Source organism: Nelumbo nucifera, chromosome 3, assembly GCF_055504915.1.
Source record: "Nelumbo nucifera cultivar China Antique chromosome 3, China Antique-T2T, whole genome shotgun sequence".
Taxonomy (NCBI): domain Eukaryota; kingdom Viridiplantae; phylum Streptophyta; class Magnoliopsida; order Proteales; family Nelumbonaceae; genus Nelumbo; species Nelumbo nucifera.
The window spans coordinates 78376845-78401019 of NC_142651.1; the positions used below are offsets into that span (position 1 = coordinate 78376845).

The 24175-nt window shown below is 39.9% G+C and overlaps 1 protein-coding gene across 8 annotated transcripts in view; it reads right to left on the reverse strand.

The window, feature by feature from the left end:
• The window catches only part of LOC104610247 (S-adenosyl-L-methionine-dependent methyltransferases superfamily protein), an 82238-nt gene that overhangs the window by 17103 nt on the left and 40960 nt on the right, over nt 1–24175 (reverse strand). For 4 of the 8 annotated variants that reach the window (XM_088901169.1, XM_088901170.1, XM_088901168.1 and 1 more), the window contains exons 8-10: nt 17921–18013; nt 8958–9025; nt 8799–8860 (exon numbers count right to left, since the gene is read on the reverse strand). In XM_088901169.1, coding sequence (XP_088757295.1) covers nt 8799–8860; nt 8958–9025; nt 17921–18013 — 223 coding nt within the window. The remainder of the gene's footprint in view (nt 1–8798; nt 8861–8957; nt 9026–17920; nt 18014–24175) is intronic. The other 4 variants (XM_010276781.3, XM_010276779.3, XM_010276777.3 and 1 more) reach the window with 1 other exon arrangement.

Below are 24175 nucleotides of genomic sequence, written 5' to 3' on the forward strand. Positions count from 1 at the left end.
ATTCAGAGTTTGTTGGTATACCAGATCTCTTTGATACTGTAATTACATATTTAGATAATGAAGTTCTGACTGGATGATTTGCCTTCTTTAGAAGAGGTTAGGGATATAGTGGTGTCATTAGGTTCCTTGAAACCCCTTGGTCCTGATGATATCCCAACTTTTGTGTATCAAAAACTTTGGGATCTCAAAGGTAATGAAATTTTTGAATTTGTTCTAGAATTTTTTAAAAAATAACAAATTTGTGGGGAGATTAAATCACACCTTTATTACCCTTATCCCTAAGGTGAAGAACCCTAGTGTTGGATTGAAGTCTCTTTATGTACGAGTGTTCGGCTGATAAGAGTTCTTATTAGCCTATACTTAAGTTTAAGTTATCCTGTACTGGGCCTGTGTTAATGGGCCTAAGCCTGTTTAATGTTTTAAGTTGTCTGGGTGTCCCATCACTAATAAGGGGCATTCCAGTAATTCCTTGTATCATTGTACTACATTCTAATATAAATAACAGTATTGTCGACTGAGCTATTCAGTTCGACATTCACAGTATTTCAGAGGTCTTCTTCTCTTCTCTACTACTTCGAATACAGCTCCTAAGCTCACATGGTATCAGAGCATTAGCTTCTCCCTGGTTTCAGCCGGCACACTCTCTTCTCTTGCTGTCTTTTCATCTTCTTTCTTCTTTTCTGGGTTGCTGCAGTGAAAACCTAGGGTTGTAAGAGAGCAAGGCAAGTTCGAACCTAGGGTTTCCTTTGGTTGTAGGGCTCAAGGGAAGTAAGACCCAGAAGCAGATGTCCTACTAGGTTATTTCCAGCAAATAGTAGCTATTTGACTACTAAGAGAGGTCTGTATAGGACAGACCTAGTTGAGGACTGATTTCAGCAGTCCTAGCACTAGCCGAAAGGGGGAGAGCTTCTTCTACAGTTGCAGCTTCGAAGCTCCAGCAAGACTTGCACAGCACAGTGGTAAAGAGCCCTAATTTCAGGTTGGTTATCAGCCCAGAACCTCTCACTTGCTGCTGTACCCGAACTGCTTCAGCTCAAGTGAAGTCTACCTAGCGAGCTACCAGCACCTGATTGTCCAGCACTGTTAACACTTCGGCCAGCTCTAAACAGAGCCATCTACTCTAAGACGGAAGTCAGGATGTCCTCACTATCCGGAGAAGTTTCCTCTAGAGATAACAGACCTGCTGCAAGGTTCTCAAACCTGGAAAACCCTAATCTGCACAGCTTGCAGATTACAAGTGTGCTGCTGGATGAGTATAACTTCAGAGAGTGGTCCGTCTCAGCAAGACTTTTCATTACTTCCCGTGATCTCACAGGCTATTTAGATGGGGACAAGAAGGAACCTGAATTCGGCAGTCCTGAGCATGCCGTGTGGCGCAAGGAAAATGCCATAGTCATGTCTGGGTTGCTGGCCTCCATGACTCCTCGGGTTGCCAGAACTGTTCATCATTTCCCTACAGCTGCTAAGATTTGGGAAAAGGTATCTAAGACCTACAGCCAGAAGAAGAACAATGCTAGAATCTACAGATTGAACCAAGACATTGCAGCTCTAAGGCAAGGAGATATGACGGTTGCAACATACTTTGCAACTCTGGAAGGCCTTTGAGAAGAGCTTGATCATCACTTGATATTGGATTGGGAAAATGCTAGGGACAAGGAGAGACATGATAAGCAAATTGAAGAGAGCAGAGCCTTCAAGTTTCTGGTTGGCTTAGACCCAGTGTATGAGGGTATAAGGTCACAAATTCTAGGGAGAGATGAATTACCGGAGCTACACCATGTCTATTACCTGGTGAGAAATGAAGAAGTCATGAGAATGGAGATGCAAGTTGATTCTCAGAAACAGTCAACTGAACTATCTGGAGAACATTCAGCCCTAGTCTCCACTAAGGGAAACAGATATCCAGACAAGAAGTCCCTCAAGTGCACCCTCTGTGGTGGTGAGAAACATACAAAAGAAAAATGCTGGGTCCTGTATCCTCATCTGAAGCCAGCTGCATTGAGAAAGGACAAGAGACAACATAAGGGTCATACGGCAAGTGGGAATCTTGCCACCAACAACAACAGTGGTGACAACTCACAAAGTACTCCAATAGTGTCTTCTTCCTCCATAGAGCAGGTTGCTGACTCCTCTAGAGCTGGTACTTTGGGCTTCACAGCTAGTGAGGTAGAGGTTCTCGGCCGGGCATTAGCCCGTCTAAAAAACAATTCTTTTGCTTCCACCTCTCTTGCCAGATCAGGTACAGTTTTTGCATTTAGTGCAACTAGCTCCATTGATTCCACTTCTTGGGTGATTGATTCCGGAGCAACTGACCATATGACACATATGTCCTCCTTATTCTCTTCATATCATTTGTTGTCTGGCTAGGATAAGATGAGAGTGGCTGATGGGTCTTTCTCCACCATCTCTGGAAAGGGGATGGTTGACCTAAGCAAGGACCTCTCTCTTAAACCAGTCCTACATATTCCTAGTCTTACCTCTAATCTTTTGTCTGTTTCAAAGCTTACAAAAAATTTGAACTGCAGTATAACTTCTTTCCCTACTCATTGTGTCTTCCAAGACAGATTGACGAGGAGAACGATTGGGAGTGGTCATGAGTATGGAGGCCTCTACTATTTTGATGCAGACATCAGCTCAGCCCTACAAGCTTCTACTGCTACTAGTCCGGAAAGTGTGGAGTCAATAGCTATGTTGCACCTGTGGCATGCTAGGCTAGGTCATGTGTCTTTCTCTTCATTAGCAATGTTGTTTCTCGAATTGTTTAAGGGCATTCCAAGTCAGAGTTTAATTTGTGACGTGTCAAATGTCAAAACAATGTAGAACAGTATATCCAACTTCCAGTAATGAAATTCGAGCTCCTTTTGATTTGGTTCATTCTGATGTTTGGGGACCTTCACCCATTGTTTCCATTGATGGCTTCCGTTACTTTATCAGTTTTATTGACCATTATTCTCGGTGCATATAGATTTATCTGTTAAAAGGACGAGATGAAGTACCACGGATAACTATGGCTTTTTGCAAGATGATTGAAACACAATTTAATAAGAAGATTAAGCAATTTCGGTCAGACAATGCTACTAAATACTTTGAAAAATCCCTGAACTCATTCATGGAAGATGCTGGCATGTAAACCAATCATCCTGTGCTAATACCCCTCAGCAAAATGGAGTTGCTGAGCGTAAGAACAGACATCTATTAGAGACAGCTCGAGCCCTACTATTCCAGCACAAAGTGCCCAAGCAATACTAGTCTCAAGCTGTACTCACTGCATCATACCTGATAAATCGGATGCCATCTAAGGTATTGGGTATGAAGACCCCTTTCTCTGTTTTGTGTCCCACTCTTCCAGAATTTCCTCTTCCCCCACGGGTTTTTGGTTGTATATGTTTCATACATGTGAAGGATCCAAAGAAAACCAAGCTGGATCCCAAGGCTACAAAGGGAATATTTTTGGGGTACTCTCCTACACCAAAGGGGTACAAGTGCTATGACCCTGTCTCCAAGAAAAAGTATGTCACCAGAGATGTAGTCTTTTTTGAGTCTCAACCCTATTTCCAGTCTTCTCAGAATCCTCTTCGGAGGGAGACTAGTGGATTGGAAGAGGATTCTCATTCTCCCTCCTTTTTTGTTCCCCTATCTAACTTAGGTCTTCCATCATCTTCCACTACTCCTAGCTGTGACATTCCGAGTCAACCTAGTAAGGCTCCAAATGTGCCAGTTACTCCTCCTGATGCAACAGCTGCTCATGAAGATTCCAGTAGGCAACAGAAGGAGATACTTACCTACAACAGAAGGAAAAAGGGCTCTCAACCTCATGACTGCAACCAGTTGGACCCAAATCAATCTGTCTTTACAATTCAAGGTAATTCTGACTCACATACTTCGGATTTGAATCTTCCTATTGCTCTTCGTAAGCCTGTCCGTTCTTGTACCACCCGGCATCCCATAGCTGATTTTGTTTCTTACTCACAATTATCTCCTGCCTATCACTCCTTTGCGTCTGCTCTTTCCTCTGTACATGTTCCTTCTAGGTACTCAGAGGCAGCATCTGATCCAAGGTGGAAAGAAGCTATGAATGAAGAGATGAAATCCCTAATGAAAGCAAGAACTTGGGAATTAGTGGACCTACCAGAGGGGAAAGGCACTGTTGGGTGCAAGTGGGTATTTACAGTAAAGCACAGGGAGGATGGGTCAATCGAGAGGTACAAGGCCAGACTTGTGGCAAAGGGATTTACTCAAAATGAAGGAATTAACTACAAAGAAACCTTTGCCCCAGTAGCAAAGCTTAACAGAATCCGGGTTCTATTGTCACTAGCAGCAAATTTTTCATGGGAACTTCATCAGTTGGATGTGAAGAATGCCTTCCTAAATGGTGATCTTCATGAAGAGGTATTCATGGAACCTCCACCAGGCTATGATGTTGGCAAGAAGTTGTGTAAACTAAGGAAAGCATTATATGGTTTGAAGCAGTCTCCCCGGGCATGGTTCGAGAGACTTTGTATGGCCATGAAGAAAGTGGGGTACACTCAGAGTGGTGCAGATCATACCTTGTTTACAAGGAGACAGGATAGCAAGCTTACGGCACTCATTGTTTATGTGGATGATATGGTGATTACCGGGAATGACTTGGAAGAGATAAAGAGACTGAAGGAGTTCCTAGCTTCAGAATTTGAGATCAAAGACTTGGGAAATCTGAGATATTTTCTTGGGATTGAAGTTGCTAGATCAAGAAAAGGAATTTACATATGTTAGCGAAAATATGTGCTAAATCTCCTAGAGGAAACAGGCATGATGGGATGCAAGCCAGCAGACACTCCAATAGAACAGAACCATGGCCTACAAGAATCAATGGGTGAGGACTACTGTGATAGAGAGAGATACCAAAAATTGGTAGGAAAGTTGATATACTTATCCCTTACTTGCCCAGATATTGCCTATGCAGTGCATGTTGTCAGTCAATTCATGCACTCACCAAAGATCCCTCACATGAGAGCAGTTGAAAGAATTCTCAGGTACTTGAAAACTTGCCCAGGGAAGGGAATTCTATTCAGAAAAAAACAGTAAACTTGAAATTGAAGCCTACACTGATGCAGATTGGGCTAGGTCTGTTGGAGATAGAAAATCAACCTCAGGTTACTGTACATTTGTGGGAGGAAACCTGGTCACATGGCACAGTAAGAAGCAGAATGTAGTGGCTAGATCAAGTGCAGAAGCAGAATATCGAGCTATGGCCCATGGGGTTGCTGAACTCTTATGGCTCAGAACTCTTCTTAATGAGCTTGGCATTAAGGTTGAAGGTCCTCTCAGGCTGTATTGTGACAATAAAGCTGCCATCAACATTGCCAACAATCCCGTGTAGCATGACGGGACAAAACATATTGAGATTGATCGACACTTTGTTAGAGAGAGAATTGTTTCGGGAGAACTCTGTGTGCCTTATACTCCATCCGAGATGCAAATTGCAGATGTATTGACTAAAGGGCTGGCAGCAGCAAAGTTCAGGGACATACTTGGCAAGCTAAACATGATTGATATCCATGCTTAGCATGAGGGGGAGTGTTGGATTGAAGTCTCTTTATGTACGAGTGTTCGGCTGATAAGAGTTCTTATTAGCCTATACATAAATTTAAGTTATCCTGTACTGGGCCTGTGTTAATGGGCCTAAGCCTGTTTAATGTTTTAAGTAGTCTGGATGTCCCATCACTAATCAAGGGCATTCCAGTAATTCCTTGTATCATTGTACTACATTCTAATATAAATAACAGTATTGTCGACTGAGCTATTCAGTTCGACATTCACAGTATTTCAGAGGTCTTCTTCTCTTCTCTACTACTTCGAATACAGCTCCTAAGCTCACACCTAGTTTGGTCACTTAGTTCAAGCATAAGGCTGTAATTGTTATATAAAAATTGTAACTAAATTGTTGGCATTGAAACCCTTTTTGTAAAAATGCATCTCCCCTTTACAAGGTGCTTTTGTTCCTGGTAGGCAGTTACAGGATAATATTATTATTCCCAGGAACTAATTCATAACATGAAAACTAAGAAATCTAGGGGAGGTGTAATGGCGATCAAATTAGGCATAACAAAGGCTTATGACTCATTGGAACATGACTACCTAATGTGGGTTCTGAAATACTTGGGATTTTTTCATGAATGGTGCCAGATGATCTGGTTTTGCATCTCATCGGTATCTTTCTCAATTTTAATAAATGGGACTCCTGAGGGCCATCTTGTGATTTCAAGGGGTATACGGATGGCAAGGTGATCCTATCTCCTCGTTTCTCTTTTTATTGGCAATGGAAGGTTTTTCAAGATTGGTGGCTAAGGCTAATGATCAGGGTAAGCTAATGGGAATTAAAATCTATAGGCAAGCTCCAACAGTTTCACATCTTTTATTTGTGGATGATGTCATTGATCTTGGGAGAGATACAAGAGAGGTTGCTTGGGACTTTAAGGAGCTACTTGACCAATTTCAAACTTTATCTGAACTTCAAGTAAACTTTCAAAAATATGGAATCCTTTCCAGTAAGAGAACCCTGACTAAGGGGCTCAAATGATTAGGAGACAACTCAAAATGTCTGAATTGGATAAAAGCACTAAGAATTTGGGAGTTCCTCTTCTTTGGAAGAAAGGAAAAAGTGATTCCTTGGATTTTATCCTTAAGAGACTCAAAGCTAAATTAGGAGACAACTCAAAATGTCTGAATTGGATAAAAGCACTAAGAATTTGGGAGTTCCTCTTCTTTGGAAGAAAGGAAAAAGTGATTCCTTTGATTTTATCCTTAAGAGACTCAAAGCTAAATTAAATAAATGGAAAGCAAATTTTTTGTTCTATGCTGAGAAAAAAGTACTGCTCCAGTCAGTCAAGCAAGTCATACCAGTTTATTGTACGGATGTCATTAAGTTTCCAAGGAAAATGATAGAGGAAATGGGAAAATCCAGAGGGTTTTTTGGGTGAATGAGGGAGAAGGCAGGTGGAGATTGAAGTGGGCAAGTTGGGAGAGGATTTGTTTTTCTAGAGCTGTTGGAGGTTTAGGGCTAAAAACAATGGGTCCAATGAATAAATCCTGATTTGTAAATTAGCCTAGAAATTTCTTAACAAGAACAACAGCCTTTGGGTTCAGTTGTTTAAGTGTAAATCTCTCTGCAAAGCAGAGTGTGTCCCTAGATGAATTCCCACCACTACTTCGCTTATCTAGAAAGTTATAGCAGAAGAACTTAGAGGGTTAGCTCAATCGATAGGATTTCAGATTCATGGACAGTCAGAGTTGGGCATTCAAGATAAGCACTGGGTTAAATCGGATCAAGGTTTTAGTTGTCCTTGGGTCCCCCTCCATTAGATTCTAAGGACTTAAGGGTAAGAGACTTAATTTCCACATCTTCAGGAGAATGGAATGAGCATTTAATCTCTAATCTGTTTCAACACGGAGAGATTGAGAAAATTCTGGAAACACACATTTTTAATACAGGCACTGATAAAGTTATATGGACCATTAACGCAAATGGAAAATTCCGAGTAAAAATTTTATCAAATTGAAGAGAGGAAGATTATGGGGGAGCAGGACTTGGTTTTAGCTCATAAATTGAGGAAAGTGTGGAAGTTAAAAGTCCCTCCAAAATTTTAAGTTTTTTGTAGAGAATTCTCAATGGATTTGTTCTCACAAAGTATGACTTGTTCTCCCGAGGTGTGGTCCAGGAAGTGAATTGTTCGATCTGCTAGGATAATCAAGAATCCCTCTTCCATCTTTCTATAGCTTGTCCTCTGGCTAGAGCTATTTGGTTTTCCTGTGCTTGGTCTTGTTTATTTGGATTTTCATTACAGTTGTCATCTTTGCATCAACTTTTTTTATTTGGTATTGTTTAGTGAACCACAATTATCTGAATTGCTAAGTTAGTTATCGGTGGCCTGGTACTACATTTCGCAGGGTAGAAATGAAAGAATTTTTGCAAATTCAAACTTTCAGAGATTGACCCTTGCAAGATTATTAGACAAATTAACAAAACTTTGCAATTTAATATTTCAGATTTAAATGATTCTGGTGTAGAAAGTGGTGAGCAAAGGATTGACCTGATTCCTATATTAGAAACAGGAGCTAAACTTATTCAATGTGATGGTAGCGTTTTAAAGGATGAGATTGGCTATTATGCTTTCTGTGTTTTAAATAGTGATGAATCATTTATGGTGGCTGCAGGAGGGAGATTAGGAGTTATTATAACACATCTTGAAGCAGAACTGAGGGCAATTTTGAGAGCTCTCCTTTTTGCTGCAGACCAAGGGTGGAGGAATCTAGTGGTTGTCTCGGATTCCAGATTGGCTATTGAAGGTTTCTCAGGAGGATCATGCAATATTTTTTTCATCACGCCAGGAAAAATTAGATATTATTTTGAATCTTCGTAAGAATTTCTCTTCAGTCAGTTTGGTTTATAAAAATAGACAGGCTACTATGGCAGCCCATACTTTAGCCCAAAGGGTTTGTCCCAACTGGCTGGCTGGACCAGTTTATTTGTAATATTTTTTGCTAAGTAATGCTTATTTATATTTCAAAAAGAAATTCACTTTCCATCTGGATATGCCAAGTGTAACACCAAGAAATTGTTACAATGAAATCTTTACGCAAATCAACCATAAATTTTTTGATCAGAAAATCAACCATAAATTTCATCATCAAGTTTTGTTATACAAAATTGCAGGTGGTCAAAAACATTTTAAATAGATCATAAAGCACAAAAGGAATGAAGATATCATGAAATAGAACAAAACTCCAACATGCAAAAACTGGAATACTAGGGATCTCACCAGCATGAGCATTTTGTGAAAGAAACTGCTCCACTATATCCTCATTTTGAGCTACTGTCAAACTAATACAGGGCAATGTGAAGACAAAAGAATCAATAAAAAGGATATATCCCCAAGGAACCAATAATGACAAAAAGTTATAAGTTATACGCATCAGACCTGCAAGTGCTGTAAACAAGCGACCCCCCAACCTTTAGCAATCTGAAACCATTACTCAAAAGTTGTAACTGCATGGGATAAAAACAAACAATCTAGGGTAAATCAAACTAAGTAGTAACAAGGAAGCACATAAAACACTGTATAAGTATGAAACAAGTCAAAAAAAAAAATTGAAGGTAAAAAGGAAACTTCATTAAAAAAGAAAAAACAGTACATCCTGATAGATGATAAGACATCACCCTCATAACAAACAGAAGCAAAAGCTAAACAGAACATCATACTACAAAACATCCTAGATACACATTTGATATTCCAAAAACTCCCCTAATCTATCACTTAAATCTTCTTAAGAGACTTGACTGAAAGCTGGAGAGACCAGAATCCAGTCTGCAACCGAGTTACTGTTAGCTGCCACATTTTTTTCCATATTCCAATGTTTGTCTTAAAAGACTCTTCCGTTTCTCTCTTTCCAGATGTTCCAGCAGATAGTGAAAAGCAAGCAGCTCCAAAGGATCCTTGCTTTTTTTACTTCCTCTTAACTTTGGCAAGGTGGAAAAAATTTCTGCAGCACTTCCTCGCTGAAAATCCGGCACTCCAAACATTGAAGTGAAGAAACTCCACAAAAAACCAGCAACCTTACAATGAATAAAAAGATATGTAACAGATTTCCTCCTGTTCTTTGCAGAGAAAGCACATGTTGGCCATGCAAAAACCTCTAGCCTTTAGGTGATCCACTGTAAAAATACTGTCCATAGCCACAAGCCATGCAAAAGCCTCGATCCTTGGAGGGATTGGATTCCCCACAAGCCATGTTAAAAGGATTTAACAGAGAACTTCCCATTTGAACACAACTTCCACCACAGTTCATCTCTTGTTTGTGAATATAACATCATCTCCTCTAATTTCTCCAGCAAGTGCACACACTCCACCTCTCTATCTAGTAGAGGCCTTCTAAACGTAACAAACTTTTACATTCATAAAAATGGAATCCAAACCAAACTACAAATCAGAACATATAAAAATATGTAATCACTTGACCCTCATTAAATAGAACCATTGTGTTCCCTGTCGATAGAAATCAGCAGAAATATATAAAAGACTGTAGAAAGAGAAGAAAGAAAGGAAGAATTTTTGAGAGAAGAGAAGAGAATGAATGGAGAAAACAAAGAGAAACCAATTATGCTGGATGCCCTCTCCCATTAACTTCTATACTTTAAGAGAAAAATAAGTACAAAGACATATATGCCCTTAATAGGGTGGCTGATGCTAACAACTTGCAAAAAGAAAAGAACTACTGCTTAAGTAACTTCTAACTAATAGATTGTGGTCCCAACATGCTAACTAAACAAAATAAGTAAAATAAAATGTTAACAGAAAAATCCTCAGCACTCCCCTTCAAGTTGGGTAGATCATGTTCAAGCTTGCTATTTGTAACTCCCTAGGGAAAGACATCAGCCAACTGTGAATCAGAAGAGACATGGTAGGCAAGCCTCTCCAACTTTGTGTTGTCTATCAATTTCAATATGCTTTGTGTTGTCGTGTTGGACTGGATTATGGACAATATTGATTGTCACTTGATTATAACATCATAGATTCTTCTGCATCAATCCCAATCTCACTTATTAAGACCTAATCCAAAGAAGTTCAGAGATATCATGTGCCATATATCTGTACTCTGCTTCTGCACTTGACCTGGCCACAACTAACTGCTTTTTACTTTTCCATGAGACTATTTCCACCCACAAAGGTACAAACTCCTAATGTAGATCTCAAGGCACATTGCCTAATCTGCATCTGTATAGGCTTCCAATTTCATGTGCCTATGCTCAGCAAACAAAATTCCTCTGCCAAGATGTTTCTTCAAGTATGCAAGAATCCTATCAATAGCCACCCAATATTGAACCTAAGGAGCATGGATATTTTTTTTCTTGATAAATGTAATGAGCATGCATATACTGGATCACAACACTGACAACATAAGAAATATTTGGATGAGTCATGCACAAATACAGTAGTTGGTCCACTATTCTTTGATACCTCCCTACATCCTTAACCAACTCACCATTTGAAGCATTAATCTCGTGGTTCTAATCAACAGGAGATGAATATCCCATGTTTGGATCTTGCAACTTCAATCCCTAAAAAATACTTCAGCTCGCCTAGGTCCTCGATTTCAAATTCTTGCTGTAATGATTTTGTGGAGAAATAGACTAGTATTTTAGTGAAGTCCCTGCCATTATCAGTTGTCTTTTCTTTTATTTACTTGTTATTAGTCTTTTGGGCCTATTGTTATTAGTCTTTTGGGCCTATTATTATTTCTGTTTATTAGTATTTCTGGGCCTTACTAGGCCTATTGTTATTATTGATTAAGGAGTGTGTTGGGCAGCAGGGGCATAGATGTCTTTGTGTTTATTATTGTTATAATTCGGCCTGCCTTTGAGTTCTGTTAGTCTGATAACAGCCAAGAAGAAAGAGGAAGAAAGAAGAAAGAAAGAGAGAGAGAAAGGAGGAGAAAATGAGAGAAGAAAAGTTTGGGTCGAATTAGGGAAAAGTTACTCTCCCATTTGGCCAGACATGTTTTTATATTAATAATATAATGGAAAAGACACATGTTCCCTTATTTAAGTGAGAGACACTAGTTCTAATATAATATTACAGATCAGCAACCTCAACATAAGTATAAAGACATAAATACCCCTACACTAACAATTGTTTTAATAGAAGCATATAAATTCTAACTCTGGGCGGCAGATACCTATTCTATTTTGCGCCCTTTTTTCTTCTTCACATTCTTCTTCTCTTCTCTTCTCTTTCTCTCTTCTTCGGTTATTTCTTTTTTGTTTTTCCTGCTGAAGCTACATCAGAATTCTGATCAACTGAGAACAGCACCCGCCATCTTGGTATCAGAGCAAGGTTTAGGGTTTGCTAGGGATCATGTAGGCTTCTTCCAGCCGGCCACATGAGGATGCATTAGGGCTGGATTCTTCAGACTGTCTTGCCTGATTCTGAGGTTGATTGGAGAAATTCTTGCTGCCCAAGATCTGCAATCTTGGAGATCACCAATAACCAGGAAGAATCAGAATTTTTTGGATCAGTTTAAGGTTTATGGGACTAAAGCTTCAATTGGCATTGGCACCCAGTGGTTTCTGAGTTAAAAACAGTCCCTTTATGAGATCCGCAGCTTGTAGACTGATTCTAGGGTTTCTACTGAGAACAGGTCAATTTATTGTTTACAACCTATCCCATTTACTTCTTCTGTTCTATTTTCAGTTCTGGACTGTTAAGGGAGTAGTTCAGTCTTGGAGTTTGTACTGGATTACTGCTAAAGCTTTTGTTCAGATCTGTTAGAGGAGTTTTTTGAGGTCTTTGTGGTGTGACCAGTATGGAAATAGGTGGGAAGGAACCAAAATCCTTTGGAGAAGGATCTATGGGGTCTGAGAGTATGTCAGATAATACTTTTCAGATCACTACTGTTAATTGTTAAATTTGATGGCACAAATTACCTGGAATGGACCCAATCGGCCATGATGGCCATTGGGGGAAGGGGAAAGCTTGGATATGTAACTAGAGACATTAAAGAACCAGCAAAGGGAGACCCAACCTTTGCAAAATGGGTTCAAGAAAACTATCTAGCGATGACTTCGCTTTGCAACTCTATGCAGCCACACATCAGTAGAAATTACTTATGGGTGAATACTGCCAAGGAAATCTGGGAAAATATGAAGGAAACCTACTCACAGCCCCTTAATGTTGCTAGGGCATATGAGCTGAAAAGTGAAGTAAATAACCTTAAACAGGGGGAGAAACCTATATCTATTTACTTTTCTAGCTTAAAATCTCTATGGCTTGAGATTGATCACTTGGAGACCATTGAATGGGAAAGCCAAAAGGATGCAACAACTTATAGGAAGTTGGTTGAAACAAATAGTATTCGAATTTCTTGCTGGACAGAATTCAGATTATGATATTGTAAGGCAATAGTTACCCACCAGGGAGTGTCACCTTGTCTCAAGCCTATTCACTAGTACACAGTGAAGAGAGCAGAAGGAAAGTCAAAATCTATTAGTGATAAGGAGAGGGAAATGAAAAGGGAAGACAAGAGAGATATGGTGTGTGATTATTGCAAGAAGCCAAAGCACACTAGAGACACTTGTTGGAAGTTGCATCCTCATCTTGCTCCAGCAAGATTCAAGAATAAGAAGGGGAATGCCAATGTAGCAGTTACTACTAATTGTGCATCCTCCTCTACTGCAAAACCCACATCCCTAGATGGATCAGCTACAATCAGAGCTGCCTTAACTCAGTTAGAGTGTGAAGTTGGAGCCTCGGGATCATCTCAGTCTTCAGCTGCAACATCTACTACTACTCCCACTTTCGACTTTTGCTCACTCAGGTACTCGAGCTACTACATATCATGCTTCAGCCCCAGGTAACACTAGCCATTTTTGGATTGTTGATTCAGGTGCTTCTAACCATATGACTAGTTTATCCTACATGTTTACTTCCTACTACTTATCTTCTGGCAGAGACAAGGTTTCTATTGCAGATGGCTCCCTTGTACCTATTTCAGGCAAGGGAGATATCAGAGTGTCTGATACCATCTCATTATCCTCTGTCTTACATGTCCCTAAACTTAGCAAAAATCTAATTTCAGTTAGTAGCATTACTAAGAATCAAAATTGCTCAGTAACCTTTTTTCCTGATCATTGTGTCTTTTAGGATCTGGTGACAAGGAGGGTGATTGGGACTGGCTGTGAGATGAATGGAATTTACTTGAGCATCCACCTAGAAGGAATAAAGATATTGGGAGGTCTTTTGTGTCTCATTCTATGAGTCAGATTATGCTTTGGCATAATCAATTGTCTCAATCTGTGAGTCATATTATGCTTTGGCATAATCAATTGGGTCATTGCAGAGTCTTTTTCCTACTTTGTTTGAGTCTGTCCAAGTGTCTAGCCTAAGGTGTGAGAGTTGTGAACTTGCAAAGAATTGTAGATCAACCTATTGTTTGAGCAATAAAAGAAGCATTGTTCCTTTGGAAATTGTGCATACCGATGTTTGGGGACCTTATCACATTAATGCAATGGGTGGTTACAGATATTTCCTTCTATTTGTTGATGACTATTCTCGTTTTTCTTGGGTTTACCTTATGCGGTCTCGAGATGAGGTTCCTACTCTAACCCGTGCATTCCACGAGATGGTTTTAACTCACTTTGGCGTAAGGATAAAATTCTCAAATCTGATAATGCCAAGGAGTATTTCGCAAAGCCCTTAACCTCATATCTACTCGATGGAGTTATCCATCAAAGTACCTATCCTCGTACACCCCAATAGAATGGAGTAGCTGAGAGAAAGAATAGACACATTCTTGAAGTTGCTAGGAGCATCATGCTAACTTCTAATGCTCCTATTCGTTTTTAGGGGGACGCCATCCACACAGCTATCTACCTTATCAACAGAGTTCCTTCACGGGTTTTAGAAATGAAAGCACCTTTTAACCTATTGTACCCTAACAAAGACTAGTTCACTATTCCCCTTAAGACCTTTGGGTGCACTTGCTTTGCTCAAATCCTTAGGTGTCACTATTCTAAATTTAATCCTAAGGCAGCCAAGTGTATTTTTCTTGGGTATGCACAAAATTAAAAGGGGTATTTCTGTTATGATCCAATCTCTAGGACTAGGTTTGTGTCTATGGATGTTACATTCTTTGAGGATGTCCCTTATTACTCTAGGACTTCACCACAGGGGGAGAGTGGCGAGCAGGGTGTTTTTGCAAGGGAAGTTCCATTGCCTATTCCTGTCAATGAAGGGGAGTGTAGTAAGGGGGGTGTCAAAAGTTTAAGGAGTTGAGAGTGTTCCACAGACGATGGTGGAAGCAGGTTGGTTCCAGTAATGAACAGTTTGGGCCACCTCCAGTATCCTCTGTGGCACCAGATTCGGGTATTTCACCCTCTGTACCTACTACTTCTGTAGATGATATGCCTACTACCACCACTGAACCTCAACCTCCCACAGATGATCTTGACATTCCTATTGCAATACGCAAAGGAAAGCATTGATGCACTGTGTAGAATGCCTTAGTGGTATCCACTACCCATTGCATCTCTCAATTTCTTGCTTATGACCATATTTCACTATCATATAAGTCCTTTTTGGTATCCATTGCTTCTTTTATACCTATCCCAAGAACTGTGTAGGATGCCTTAGTAGTACCTGAGTGGAAGGAAGCAAAGAAGGTTGAGATGGATGCACTTATGAAAAATGATACGTGGGAGCTAGTCAATCAACCAAAAGGCAAGAAACCGATTGGGTGCAGGTGGATATTTACAGTGAAGTACAATGCAGATGGGTCAATTGAAAGATACAAAGCTCGACTAGTTGCGAAGGGATACACACAAACTTATGGTATTGATTATGTAGAAACTTTTGCACCATCGCCAAAATGAACACAATCAGAGTGTTGTTGTCTCTTGCTGCAAACTTCTCTTAGTCGTTGTTCGAGATAGATGTTAAAAATTCTTTCCTGAATAGTGATCTACAGGAAGAAGTGTATATGGAGTTGCCCCCAAGCTTCTGTAATAAAGATAGTGGAAAATTCTACCGATTGAAGAAGACCTTGTATGGCTTGAAACAGTCTCCAAGGGCATGATTTGACAGGTTTAGACATGACTTGGAAAAATTCGGGTATGCACGGGCTCAATCTGATCACACTCTCTTTTTCAAGAAAGCAATTTCAGCTTTAACTCTCCTGACTGTATATGTTGATGATATTGTGGTGACAAGCAATGATAGTGATGAAATTAATTCTCTCAAGAAGCTTCTTAGTAAGGAGTTTGAGGTAAAAGATCTAGGGGATTTGAGATATTTTCTGGGAATTGAAGTGGCTAGATCCAAGCATGGTAGCTTCATATCCCAAAGGAAATATGCCCTTGATCTCTTAGAAGAAACTGGAAAATTGGGAATTAAGACAGCAGATACACCAATTGGGCCAAATCATAAGACAAATGCAGAAGGGGGTGAACTACTTGAAGATAAAGCCATGTATCAATGGATGGTTGGAAAGCTTCTCTACCTCTATCTAACACACCCATCTATTTCTTATGTTGTTAGTGTTGTCAGTCAGTATATGTAGTCTCCCAGAACATCCCATCTTCTTGCAGTTGAGAGGATACTTGCCTACATAAAAAGGTGTCTAGGCAAAGGTATACTCTTCAAGAATAATGGTCATATGAAGATAGAAGTGTACTAATGCGGACTAGGCTGGATGTGTGGATGATAGGAGATCTACCTCAGGGTATTGTGCCCTTGTTGGGGGCAACCTTGTCTCTTGGAGGAGTAAGAAACAAACAGTTGTTGCCCGCTCCAGTGCTGAAGCAGAATACAAATCTATGGCTAATGGGATGGCTGAAGTGTTGTGGTTAAAATCATTACCTGAGGAGTTGGAGGTTGAATATGAAAAGCCTCTAATGTTGTATTGTGATAATTAGGCTGCTATAAATATTGCTTATAATCCGATACAACATGATAGAAACAAACATATTGAGGTGGATCGACATTTTATCAGGAAAAGAGTTACCTCTAAAGAAGTGTGCCTTCCTTATGCAGCCTCTAATATGTAGCTGGCCAATCTCTTCACCAAAGCAGTTACAAGAGTCAAATTAGAGACAGATTTATGCAAGTTGGGAATGACTAATATCTATTCCCAACTTGAGGGGGAGTGTGGAGAAATAGACTAGTATTTTAGTGAAGTCCCTGCCATTATCAGTTGTCTTTTCTTTTATTTACTTGTTATTAGTCTTTTGGGCCTATTATTATTTCTATTTATTAGTATTTCTGGGCCTTACTGAGCCTATTATTATTTCTGTTATTATTGATTAAGGAGTGTGTTGGGCGGCAGGGGCATAGATGTCTTTGTGTTTATTGTTTTAATAGAAGCATATAAATTCTAATTCTGGGCAGCAGAAACCTATTCTATTTTGCGCCCTTTTTTCTTCTTCACATTCTTCTTCTCTTCTCTTCTCTTTCTCTCTTCTTCTTCTGTTATTTCTTTTTTGTTTTTCCTGCTAAAGCTACATCAGAATTCTGATCAACTGAGAACAGCACCCGCCATCTAACTTCTTCAGTGCATCAATTTCACTTAGATCATTCCCTGTAATAACTATATCATTCACATATACAATCAACATTGACACAAATGATCATCTCCTTTTCACACAGTGTATGACCTAACTGAATCTATGTATATCAAAGCGGATCAATGCTCTCCTAAATTTGTCAAACCATGTTCTAGGTGACTCTTTATAACATATAAGGACTTTGTTAGTCAGCACACCTTTCCTTCACTAATATCATCATAAAAACCAGTCAAAATGTCCATATATACTTCCTCCTGCAAATCACCATTAAGGAAGGCAGATTTGACATCAAGCTAGAAGATCCGCTATGAATAAGTAGCTACCACTGACAAGAATCCAAACCGAACTCATTTTAGCCACCAGTGCAAAGGTCTCCAGATGATCTATTCCATAGGTCTGTGTAAACCTTTTTGCAACTAATCATGCCTTGTACCTCTCTATACTGCCATCAGCCCTGTACTTAACATCCACCTACATCCAATTGTCTCGTCAGCAGGTAGATCAACAATTTTTCATGTCAAATTTTTAATAAAAGCCTCCATTTCCTTTTGTATAGTTGATCTCTACTCAGGTTTAGAGAGAACTTCACTAACATTCCTGGATATAGACACAAAATCAAGGGAAGAAAGGAAGGCACGGTAGGAAGTAGGTTACTATAAAAAAGATAGTGTGAAAAGCAATGGGTTGTACACTTTCTCTTTCCCTTGTGGAGAGCAATGGGAAGATTAAGATCATTTGCAACATCAATGTTAAATACAACTGTATCATCAATGGGAACAAAAACAATAGCAGGATTAAAGGGAATACTTGGAACAATATCAGTCAAACCTGGAATCTTAAATGATCTGATGGAGAGTGGTGTGGAATCCCTTGTCGGAGAGCATGAGTGGAATCAACCCTATTGCATTGGTGCTGAAAAAACTGTAAGGTAGGCCATAATGGTCAGGTAGAGCAACTGAAGGAGCTGGTGGAGATGATGGCAAAGCAACTAATGGAACCGGTGCTGTAACAGGACCAAGAGTGCCTGGTGCAGGTAAAGGAGTAGGAGCAAGAATAGGGAGGGGGATAGACTGTGAACTCTCTTCCCCAAAACACTCCCCCTAAGGTGAACCACTAGAGAAAAAATATCTAGACTCAAAGAAAGTGACATCCATAGTGAAAACCTACTCCCAAACCCAAGAAAGACATTTCGTGGCCTTGGGATCTAACTCACTACGATGGAGACCAAAAATATGAACAAAACAAACACACCCAAAGACTCTAAGAGGTATGTGAAACATCTATCCCTCTGGAAAAAGAAGGCATGGTACCTTAAACCCAAGAATGTAAGAAGGAACATAGTTGATCAAGTAAACAATCATAAGAGCAGCATCACCCCAAAACTGAATGAGAACTAAAGCACACACCATACCATTTCTAATCAAAAAAAAACTCAAGCACACACCATAAGACTTCTTACCACCTCCACAATATGTATTTTTTCTTTCTGCTGCCCCATTCTGCTACAGTGTATAAATACAACTGGTATAATGAATCACCCTATGCTCCAATAAATATGTGGCTAGATCCTTCTCAAAGTATTCTCTAGCATTGTTTGATAACCATCTGATGGAACCGTCGCACCTAAGAAATTACCTCATCATGCAATTTCATCAAATATATCCAAGAATATCGAGAGAAATCATCCACACACAAAAGAAAATAACGATAGTCACCCATAGAAGAAATATGGAATGCCCCCCAAACATCAAATGTGAACAATATCAAAAACAAAAGTACTTCTTTTATTTACTTGATTTAAAAGAATGTCTACAATGCTTTCCTAATTAACAACTTTCACACTCCAAATTGGATGACCTAACAGACTCAAATAATTTTGGAAAAAAACAATGCAAAGAACCAAAAGATAAATGACCCAGCCAATTATGCCAATGCATAATTTAACTCACTAACTTTGACCCATCACTCTTGCTACTAACATGAGGACTCCTTTAACTTGGAAGCGCATCTAGAAGGTAGACTCCATTCACCTCACAAATGAGGCTTGAGATTTCTGGAATTTTTCTTGACTAAAATACCCCTCATTTTGAATTTGAACACTTTATTTTGGGGGAAAAATGTAATTTCAATACCATTATTCAGTTCATTCAATTCCTTCTCATTAAATCCCATATTTAAGGTATTAACTTCTATTGATTTCTGCAATTTTCTTGACTAAAATACCCCTCATTCTGAATATGGATATTCTTCATTTGGGAGACAAAAATATAATTTCAATACTACTATTCAGTTCATTCAATGCTTTCTCATTAAATCCCATATTTAAGGTATTAACTCATTTTCTCTATCATTGAATCCTATATCTAAGGGATCTTTATTTTTTTAATCAAAATAACCAGAAATTCCATTAACAATAAACAAGATACAAGAGAACATCCAGGAGGGAGATAAACTCTCTTAACTCTCCCCAAGATGACAATAGTGGACAGCAATTACAAAACAGCCCAGAGCAATTGATCCCTTCCCACCCCTTACTTTGCCAAAGCATTTACACTCCTTTTAACCCACTGCAACTTGATCTCTATATCCTGAGTTAAAAACTTCAACATCCTCCTTTCATTAACAAATTTCCACCAGCTAGTCCCACCGTTCTACAGCCAGCTAACTACCACCTTTGAATCCCCTTCTATGATCAACTTTCTTATATTCAACTCCTTTGCTTTTTGGATCCTATTGAGTTGGGCTGATTTCAAGTAATTGGGCCCAGTTATTTATCTTTTATTTTTAAGTTGTTAAGTTAGGAAGTTATTGGGCTTTAGGCCCATTAGTTTATGTTTTTAAGTTGTGACTGTTCAGCTACTTAAGTAGCCGCCCTACTAAGGGCATTCTTGTAATCTCTCATTATTTTAATTTAAGTATATAATTCAAAGAGGGGTTGACGGCCAGAACTATTCTATTTTGGGCGACATTCCACTCTCTTTTCTTCTCCTCTCTTCTTCTCTACTGCTGAAACCTTTCAACTTCTTCTACTTTTCTTCACAAGGAATTCATCTAAAACTGTTATCAACAACTTCTACTTGGTATCAGAGCAGGCTGAAGGTTCCTTGAACTGCTCTATCATGCAGCCCTAGATCGGTTGACTACATGGTGATTTGAGAGGCTGATCGAAGATCTCAGGTAAGCCCTGTTTTTGGATTTTTTGGTGGATCTGTTTTGCCCTATAGCTGGCCTAGGGTTTCCCATCAAATTCAAGAACAACTAGAGAAAGGGGGAGAGTCCTGTTTTTGTAGGACTCTTCAATTTTGACCTAGGAAGTGGTGCCCTAATTTTTTAGGGTTACTTAGAGTTTTCTGAAGAGGGCGGTGCAAGTCCTACCTTTTTTGGAGGTCTCTAGAGAGAGCGGCTGCCTCTTCTCTCTCTTCTTCCGTCCCATAGAAAGGGAATCTTTTGTGGAAGGATCATCTGGGGTACCAGAAGGGCGTCTGTGTTACCTGAAGGGATTTATTTCATATTCTTTCATCTTAAAGTGACCTTCTAACCTTTTTTGAGAATTACGGAGGGTAACGGAGTTGAAAACAAACCCAGAAGTGAAATGGGACCAATGGGAGGAGGTGTCAGAGACCTTTCCGGGGCTGGGACCATCGCTACATTTAAGTTAGATGGTTCAAACTATTTAGAATGGTCACAATCTGTAAAGATGGCCATTAGTGCTCGTGGGAAGTTGGGGTATATCACTGGTGAGGAAGTGAAACCCGAGACTAAACAGCTCCCGGTGGGTACAAGAAAATTATATGGTAATGACTTGGTTCTGTAATTCGATGCTGCCCTATATAAGTAAAAATTTTTTGTGGGCAAATACAGCTAAGGAAATATGGGATGGAGTTGCAGATACCTACTCACAGAGTGAAAATGTTGCTAGGACCTATCAATTGAGGAATCAGATTATTGCTACCAGACAGGGAGATAGACCTATTGCTATTTATTTTTCAGCCCTTAAAACCCTGTGGCAGGAGATTGACCATCTGGAGACAATTGTTTGGGAAACCACTAAGGATGCAGCTACCTACCAGAAGCTCTTAGAGAAGTATAGGGTATTTGAACTCCTTGCTGGCCTTAATCCCGAATATGATATTGCAAGGCAACATATCCTTTCCAGATATGCCTTTGTATCAAGGGAAGAGAGTAAGAGAAATGTAATGATGAAGAATTTTGGTTTTGAACAATCAGCCATGGTCAGTACTGTGAAACCTAAACGAAGTGGAGACCGGGGTGGCAGTGAAATCAGGAAGGAAGATAAGAAGGATTTGATTTGTGATTATTGTAAGAAGCCCAAACACACAAGAGATACCTGCTGGAAGCTTCATCCTCATCTTGTGCCGAATAGACTTAAAAACAAGAAGGGAAATGCTCACATGGCAGTCACTGGTGACATACCTGGCCCCCCTACTATAGCTACTTTGGAGTCTATCGCAACTGCTGCAGTGAGGGCCGGCCTTGAGAGATATGGGCAGTTCCTAAATCAGCAAGATACAGTCAGCCTTAATCCAATAACAGGTGGACAGCTAGGTACAGGTGGTTCTGGTGGAGAACATTCTACTTCCTTTGCTCATATAGGTAGTTCACATGCCACCGCAAACTATGTTTCTACTACAAGTAAGGAGGAACCTCCTTGGAATATTGATTCTGGAGATTCAGAGCACATGACCCATAGTTCCACTATTTTTTCTTCTTACCAACTCTGTTCTGGCAGTGACTGTCTCCACAGCCGATGGATCTCATGTTCCCATTGCTGGGAATGGGTCTGTCAAGATTACTGATTCCATTTCCCCTCTGTCCTTCATGTTCCTAGATTGGGTGCTAACTTGTTATCTATTAGTAGTTTGACTAAGAACATGAATTGCTCGGGAATATTTTGACTAAGAACATGATGGTGCTAACACAGTTTAGGGTACGAGTAAAGGTGTTCAGATCAGACAATGCTAGGGAATATTTTGAAAAAAAACCATGCTTCATATCTGTTAGAGTATGGAGTTATCCTTCAGAGCAGTTGTTCTTACAGTCCACAGCAGAATGGTGTTGTAGAGAGGAAGAACAGACACATTGTTGAGATTGCAAGAAGCATGATGATCACATCTACTGTTCCAGTTCGGTTTTAGGGTGATGCAGTTCTCACAGTAGCATTTTGATTAATAGGGTGCCCTCTCGTATACTTGGATTCAGCACCCCGTTCAGCATCCTTTTTCCTGTGGGGAAGATGTTCCAAATTCCTCTCAGGGTGTTTGGATGTGTTTGCTTTGCACATGTTCTTGGTCCTTACCGCTCGAAACTCGATCCAAAGGTAAAGATGTGTGTTTTTCTTGGGTATGCAAAAAATTAGAAAGGGTACTGTGTTAGACAGTGTATGCCCTTAGCTCCTATCAGCATGATGTACATAATGACATTTATTGTACATGAATAAAGTACGTATTTGATACATGTTATTATGGTGTGTTTCTGTGTTATACCCTTAAACTAGACACATATGAGACTCGTGTTAGTTTAGAATCTTCACAGTCGTTGGATAGATCTAGGGAGATTTATCCTGCCAAGGCAGACACTGATGTACCGCCAAGTTGGTTGGGGTGGCTTATCTCAGCTGCCAAGGTGAGACCTGAGGTACATGCAGTGTGGGTTTTTATTGAAACCCTGAACCGGACCAAAATTCCAGTATTGCCTTGGACCTTGGAGACAAATGGGCAAAACTAGAATGTTACACCTGACCCCTACACTCGATTATGATACTGCACTAAGTGTCAGATTGGGTTGTCTTTGATATGCCAATCAGTGAGATCCTTAGAGTGGGTCAAAACCTGGGTATGTTGGGACAGTCCAAGAATTCATCTAAATGGGTGATCATAGTGACAGGATCAGCCCCTTTGTCAGACAAAGTGAATGATCAGGGATGCACTCTCTGATGGAAACCTAAACTGCCGGCAGTTGATTTCAACCGAGGGAGAATTCATCTGAGTGGGCAGTGCTGAACTCTCCACGTGAGTAAAGAGTGCAACACTACACCTTGCAGCCGAGGGAGAGGTCCTCTCTTGTCGGGCAGTGTTTGATCATTATGGGCTGAGAGGTTAAGTGTAAGACTATTAAGGATTATACCTGATGGGCTAATCTTGCATCTGCCCACAGTCCTTGGGCATTCATAAGATGGCTGGACCCAATGACCATTTAGTGTAAATGTTGGGCCCATTAAGAGCCCATAGTGATGAACTCAGGGGTTCACTGTATTCAGCAGTGAATTCGACCAGGCCTTGTAACAGAGGCTAGGCTGAACCCATGTGGTTGATGTGTAGATCAATAATAGAGTCCCACGCCATACAAAGAGAGCCAAGCTAGCCAGCATTAAAGTGGAAGTGAGCCTGAAAGCTTAATAGGCCTAAAAGCCCATTTCTAACTGGGTTAATTAGATTAATTAAATAGGGGTGGATCTGGGATTTGGATCAGCAGGTAAGATAAGGGGTTATCCTTATCCACTTAAAGAGTCCAGATCCAAATAAAGATTTGGATCAAAGGAACTCCTAATTTGATTAGGAAGGCTGATCTTTATCTATAGATAAGATAAGGGATTATTCTCATCACTTAAAGAGTCCAGATCCAAATAAAAGATTTGGATTAGGAAACTCCTAATGGGATTAGGAAATTGTCTCTTTAAGGATAAAAATAAGAGAGTAAGGCGAACCTCCAAAGACACATTCGCTGAATACAAAGAGAAGACAACACAGTTAGACTGTTCTTGCCTTCTGTTCTTTTTCTTCCTGCTCTTGCCTCCCTACCCTGTTCGATCTCCAATTCTTGGATTGGATCAAGATTTGATCTTGATATTGTTTCTTGCCAGAAGAAACAATTTAGAAGTTGTGCTCACTGTCCCATTCGATTCTTGCTGAAGATTCACTAGTTCTTGGTGAAGAACTACCTGCCGGTCCTGCCTCACCCTAAGTTGTGTCATCTTCAATGGAGGGAGGATTTGGTACTCTCTGTGGGCGTGAACACCTACGTTGGGAGGAGCATTCTTGCGTGGATTTCGTATGAGGTATATCC